Source organism: Gadus macrocephalus, chromosome 3 (assembly GCF_031168955.1).
Source record: "Gadus macrocephalus chromosome 3, ASM3116895v1".
NCBI lineage: Eukaryota > Metazoa > Chordata > Actinopteri > Gadiformes > Gadidae > Gadus > Gadus macrocephalus.
Window position 1 is genome coordinate 25,610,401 of NC_082384.1, and position 6,575 is coordinate 25,616,975.

At 43.7% G+C, this 6,575-nt stretch overlaps 1 protein-coding gene across 2 annotated transcripts; it reads left to right on the top strand.

Moving 5' to 3' along the window:
- The first annotated feature begins 12 nt into the window (after positions 1–12).
- On the top strand, positions 13–6,339 carry LOC132453623 (pannexin-1-like). Of its 2 annotated transcripts, XM_060046593.1 has the most exons (6): positions 13–28; positions 587–1,073; positions 2,689–2,810; positions 3,274–3,473; positions 4,015–4,519; positions 5,133–6,339. In XM_060046593.1, the coding sequence occupies exons 2-6, from the start codon at positions 893–895 to the stop codon at positions 5,274–5,276; spliced, it is 1,152 nt and encodes a 383-aa protein (XP_059902576.1). In that variant the 5' UTR covers positions 13–28; positions 587–892; the 3' UTR covers positions 5,277–6,339. The 2 variants fall into 2 exon arrangements, with proteins under 2 accessions (XP_059902576.1, XP_059902577.1); XM_060046594.1 differs by lacking the exon at positions 13–28 and having other exon boundaries at positions 615–1,073; positions 4,018–4,519.
- The last annotated feature ends 236 nt before the right edge of the window (positions 6,340–6,575 follow it).

The following is a 6,575-nucleotide window of genomic DNA, read 5'->3' on the forward strand; positions in this document are numbered from 1 at the left end:
CGACACGACAAAGACTTTATGAAATACAGTATTTTACTTGTTAAATATGAGATATATAAACTCATGAGGTCCCATATTAGTTATATATATCATCGTTATTATTAAAATGTATTTTTTTTAATTTAAACTCAAGCCCTGGCTTGAGCCTTTGTAACCTACGAATGTCGTAAATCAGCCAAAGTTGTCGCAAATGACCCATAGCTGTCGTAAATGATAACAACGCTCCTACACGCCAACGACTGTATGAAATTCAATATGTCACATATAAAATATGCAATATACACTTATGGGGTCCCGTTTTAGTTATATATTTCATCATTATTATCCAAATGAATCCGTTATGATTGACATTTAAGCCCTTGCTTGAGCCGTAATCCAAACACACTATGTTATAACCGACTTACCGGTTTATGGTTGTAAATGTAATGTTACAATTTTTTTTTTAAATATGATTCCTTTAGTTTCAAATGTTTTTTTATAATTCGTCATTGGACGTTGTGATGCCTTCAAACTAGTCCTCGATTCGTTCATTAAATGTTGGATTAAAGCGAATAAAGGAATTATTATATATTTTTGTGCCCCCTAGCGGCGGACCGAGCGGACAGAAAACCCCGTACCCCCGCAGCAGCAGGTGCGTGTAGAGGCAGAACAGCGCTCCCTAGCGGCGGACCGACACATAACACCGCACCGCGCCCCGTTACCCCGACGCTTCTTATTCAGGGTACAGTAACGGTGACGGGATGAGTGGTTCAATGAATAACAGACGACATTAATAAACTAACGGAAATTGAACCACCATTGAAGAAGTGCCTGGGAACAGATACACACTGGTTGTTATAGCGCCGGATATTGATACTTCAATTAGTAATTAGTTGCCTTTGTTCCAGTCCCAATGGCGATTGCCCACGTAGCCACAGAATACGTCTTCTCCGACTTTCTACTCAAAGACCCCACTGAGTCAAAGTACAAGGGACTGCGGCTGGAGCTGGCCGTGGACAAGATAGTCAGCTGTCTGGCCGTGGGGCTTCCTTTGTTCCTCATCTCCTTGGCTTTCGCTCAAGAAGTATCAGTGGGTGAGTTGAACACAAACACGTTTATCTCTGAACCCCATCTGCAATATCCTCCTAAACTATGCATGCATTACAATGTCGTCTTAACGGTAATGAAATCAAACCTACATGCCTTTGCAGGGGTTCCTTCGTTTGCGTTCAGACACGTCTTTATCTGAGCCCCACCGGCAGGTTGAATACTATGAATAAAGTCGACTTGTTTAAGAGGCCGTAGGGGCGATAGGCTGCGGGGCTGGAGGGGAGGCGCGCTTGACTCCTCCCTTCCGGCGTTCTCAGTGGCGCTTTATGACTCAAAATAACTATAGACAACCTGAATGGGGCACAATAAGAAAATAGTAGTATAATAACAGTCATTATTCTCGTAATCCTCCATCCACCCAGCCTGTATCCTCTATTGTTGTTGCCTTACGTTACGTGCCATGTGAGTTATTGGACTTGCACCCATAGCCCGCTATCTCTGAGGCACCGCCCTCCTCGACTCTCAATAACTATATTTGAATAACATTTACACACTTTGATAGCAATGTGCATCCAAAATGATCCACTCAGTAAAAAGATGTAGATCGGGAAAAACAAGAGATTTGAAAACTGAAATGGGGGAAACGTTAAATCGGAGTGCATGATAGAATAGAAAGCAAGGGTTTATTTGTGTTATTTTATTCATTCAATAAACTGTTAGTGCTCAGGAGACAGGGCTTTCTGTCAAGAGAGACGTCAATAAACAAGCAAGCACAGTTTGAGTTATGGTATTCCTGGAAGAGCTGAGGCCTCTCATGGTCTTAAAAGGCGGTGATTGTTCTAGAGACCATATGGATCTGGAGCTTCTATTATTAATGCACTCATTAAGTTACAAAGTGCTTTACCAAGACATACAAACAAGAGAAAGGACCACCAGATGCAAATACAAATATAATAGATTCATTAATAATAATAAGCGTGGTATGAATGACTAAAACACAATAAAGCAAGTAAAGTAAAAGAGGAAGAATAACCTAGTCAAGAGAAAACAATTCTGTGGAAGTGTGTTTATCGGTGAGATTCGAAGGAAGCATCAGAGCCAGTCTGCCTGAACCCCTGTAGGTCCAGCCATGATTCTCCTGAGGGGCACCAAGCATGGAGAGAGGCTTGTGCATTACTTCCACACAGTGGAGGCACCAAAAGCCCTTCATTAGTGCGCAACAAAGAGAGAGTGGGCACAACAAGGCATTGCTATGAGGGATGCAATGTGTGTTGGGGCAGATTCTGTGGATACCCCCGAACCCCAGCCGCCCAGCTCTGAACTTGATGAGGGCCGACAGAGGGACCGAGGAAAGGGTTCACATGTGTGCAAAGCAAACCTTTATGGGTTCAATTAAAATGATTTATAAATAACATCATGTTGCTGACTTAAACCAGCAGCGTTGGATGTCCTTTAAACCTGCCTCACTCCTCCAACATATAAGTTAAAAAATATAAAAATCCTTAAAATGCAGTTTTAGTTTATAATTTAGTTAATAAAGTTAACTATATTTACTCGTCGGTAATGAACCTGATTTTAAATAAGAAAGGTTCAATGTGAAGGTCCACCTTCTTCCACTATAAGGTCATCCGAGTTCTTCCCCCTCCTCTCGGCCGACAGGAACCCAGATCAGCTGTTTCGCTCCCACTAACTTCTCCTGGCGACAGGCCTTCTACGTGGATAACTTCTGCTGGGCGGCCTTACAGCAGCAGCCGCAGAGCTCCCCGCTATGGCTCCACAAGGTACCCCCCATCAACTATGCATAGCACTCATTAATGTTGAATCGTGGGGGCACTGCTAGACGGACTATGTAGGGATGGTGGTTGTAAGAGTTTGGCAGAAAAGGGGGAGGGCAGTGTGGGAAAGTAAAGCACAAAAGTCCCGTTCAGGCTACTTTTGGAATATGGCTGGAAGACCTACAGTTATTAAAAGAAATAAAAGAAATGTATTAACACAGAATCTGCTGACTTGTCTGATTGACAGAACTCCAAGTATAATTGAAAGATTAAATCTAAAAGTAAACTGTTACCATTTGCCAGAGGCTTTTTTGTTATGTTTGACGGTCTTTTTTATTCAACATCTTTTTGCTGTTGATAAGCTGATTAGATGTTATTTTATTTTAGATGATCACATTTTTATTATTTCATTTAGTGTCTCTGAACCTGTGTTGGAACCCTCCTCGAACCCCACCGCGTGTCCCCTCAGTTCTTCCCGTACATCCTGCTGCTGCTGGCCACCCTCATGTCCATCCCGGCCCTGATCTGGCGCTTCACCGCCGAGCCTCACCTCTCCTCCGACCTCAACTTCATCATGGAGGAGCTCGACCGCTTCTACAACCAGGCCATCAAGCTGGCCAAGAACCTGGCGGCGCTGGAGAGCAAGGACACGTCCGGAGACGGAGAAGGGTAACACATTGATAACTTATACATTCTGGGCGTTTAGCAGACGCTTTTATCCAATAGACTTAAAAGAAGTACATTTGTTAAAAGAAGGAGAAACAACAATATATCTCTGTCGGTACAGTAAGGATGGTCATAGAACCAGGGGCCGAGTGCCACTATGTGCCGCATAAACAATGTTGCCTATCAGTACATTGTCCTGTTTGCATGTTGAGCCATGTCAAAGACGATTTTCTGTTACGACAGACAATAGCGCTTTCTGAATCTGAATCTAACAATCGCTAGGTTAACCCATTCCCCGTATACAACACAGATAGCTAGGGGTAAGATGCTACACGCTGCTAAGTACTATTTTTAAGTGCCAGGACGTACAACGTACAACAAGTGTGTAAGAGGGGTGTGGGTAAAGGGGGCGAGGCTTTGCAAAGTCTAGGTGAACTCTGAACAAGGTAACATGAGAAGAAGTATTACAACAAAGTAAAACAAAGGTCCTATTTGGGGATCAAAGATCAGACAAGAACCAACCAACCCCACGGTCCCCTCTCAGCAGCGCCCCGGACCTGGCCGAGGGCTGCCTCAAGTACCCGCTGGTGGAGCAGTACCTGAAGACCAAGCGCTTCTCCCACGACCTGGTGCTGAAGTACCTGGCGTGCCGGGGCCTGACCTTCCTCATCCTGGCCCTGGCCTGCATCTATCTGGGCTACTACATCACGCTGGCCACCCTCACCGACGAGTTCGCCTGCGACCTGCGCACCGGCGTGCTGAAGAACGACAGCGTGGTCCCCGAGGCGGTGCAGTGTAAGCTGGTGGCGGTCGGAATCTTCCGGCTCCTCAGCTACACCAACCTGGCGGTGTACGTGCTCCTCGCCCCCCTGGTGGTCTACGCCGCCCTGGGCCCGGCGCGCCAGAGCTCCGGGTTCCTCAAACCCTACGAGCTCCTGCCCGGCTTCGGGACGCTGGGCCTGGTCACTCCCCGCTACAACGACCTGAGCATCTACCTGCTGTTCCTGAAGGAGAACCTCAGCAAGCTCAAGTCCTTTAAGTGTCTGCAGGTGAGTCACCCAACACACTATCATATGTTACATTTACCTTCAGGGGAATTAGGAGATGCTCTTGTCCAAAGCGAGATTCACCCATTCATGCACACATTCACACACCGACGGCGGAGTGTGTGAGCTGGCTGTCGCCCACGCAGGGCGACAGCCAGCTCATCAGGAGCGGTTAGGATGAGGTGCCTTGCTCAGGGAAACCTCAACACTCGGCTAGGTGATCAAGCCGGGGATCAAACTAGCAACCTTTCAGCCTTTCAACCTTTCAGCCTTTTCAGCCTTTCAACCTGCTCAGCCTCCTGAGCTACAAGCAGCAGTGTCTCTAATCCAGTTGTTATAACAGAGCTCTAGGGGCCGGTCGTCACGTTGTTGATTTGAAACCTTTGCACACAGGTTTTAACAGTTTACTTCTGTTGCCGAATTTGTGCTTGCCAATTTACCGTTTACCTCCTCAGAAGCGAGAGAAGGTGAAACCCAGATTTGGCTGGTCTGCTATCAAACTTTAGACATAAATATCAAATCTGATTTGTGAGATCACATTTTATATAACGAATGCTAAATGATGAAGGGAAAGTCTACTTTAATCTGCAGAATAAGCAGCTTGTCCCTCCTCCAGGTCCTGGAGCTGCTGCAGGAGAACGGGGAGGAGGGCTTTGACACCATGTGTCTGCTGAGAACCCGGGGTCAGGTGAAGACCGACGCGGTGGACGGGAAGAAGACATGTCAAGAAACAAAGAAGAGCGAGGGATCGTCTAACTGAAAGGCTAGAGGACGAAAAGATAATAATAATCATGTTGGTCTTCCGTAGAATGTTTGGTCCAATTTATTGGTCATGTTCTCTTCAATGCACTGATCATATTTCACCGGTTAGTTATACCTATTTTACCTTTGTTACCTCTTATTTTAGAAGGGTTTGTTAATTCTGGTGCAGGCCTTTACTCCTGAAGTTAGTACATGAATAACATGATGTAGAAATAGCATTTTATTTAAGTTGATTTGTTTTAGAGCAAATATTTATTTACTATTAGTAATATTTATTTAGCCTTTGGTTTATTTACTGTGAATCTTAGGAGCACTGATTTAACACATTGTTTAGTATTAAGTTATAAATACGTTATAGGAGTCAGACCTAGAAGTGTTATTCTGTCACAGAGCTACTAGTTGTTATTTCCTGTACTAAAAAAACAAATTTTGCATGATAAGTCAAGGCAATAAGGCAGTATCATAACTAATATAATGTCTCTAAAACCCACAATCAAAATGCAGTCAATCAAACAGTATTATTACCATTGTAAATCCAGTAACTATGTATGGATGAAAATGCTATATTCTAATATACAAGTCAAATTACATGTCAAAAGCCATAAAGTATTTATCGAAATATTAAACAAACCCTTCAAACAGTTTACCCTCTGACATGGCACTATGATGTACAACATCATAAGGATACATAGAAACACGTGTCCTTGTGTAATTCATGTGTATTCTGGATGTCATCTTAATTAATGCCTGTAAGGCCCACTCATACAGTCCTCAGAGAATGCAAGGCAGGATCCCAAATGGAGATGCACTTTGAGATTGCTGTAACAAGTGTGTAAGGAATGAATACTCTTTACTGAAGTGTGTGTGCATATTCTATTTTGTATTGCATTACTCTGAAACAGTAGTTGCAATGCATGTGTGATTGTTACTCTGTCTATTTCACAAGCTGTTTTAAATATTCTGTTTCATATTTGTTCGAGATGACAATTCTTTTTAAATTTTCTTATAGTTGGAATGTACTTTTTTTAAAACTTTCAATAAAACGACATACTACAATAAGACTAAAATGAATGCATGTATTTCCTGCTCTAAATCAGTTCATAACCTGATTTGATTATATATCTATAAGGCCTTTAAGGCCAGGTAATGAACGCATTGCAAAGTGGACACCTGCCACACATTCAAAGCAGCATTCAAACTGAACCACAAAAGTACTGGCCGAAAAGAGGGCGTGGATCCGTTCCAAGGGAACAAACCTGGTTGGACGCCCTTCGCGTGACGTCATCCGCATCGACCA

Excerpts from the sequence above, each read along its gene's own strand:
- LOC132453623 (XM_060046593.1), top strand. The coding sequence starts at position 893 with ATGGCGATTGCCCACGTAGCCACAGAATACGTCTTCTCCGACTTTCTA. Across the intron at positions 1,074-2,688 it reads CGCTCAAGAAGTATCAGTGG|GAACCCAGATCAGCTGTTTC; the intron begins GTGAGTTGAACA and ends CTCGGCCGACAG. Across the intron at positions 2,811-3,273 it reads CCCCGCTATGGCTCCACAAG|TTCTTCCCGTACATCCTGCT; the intron begins GTACCCCCCATC and ends GTGTCCCCTCAG.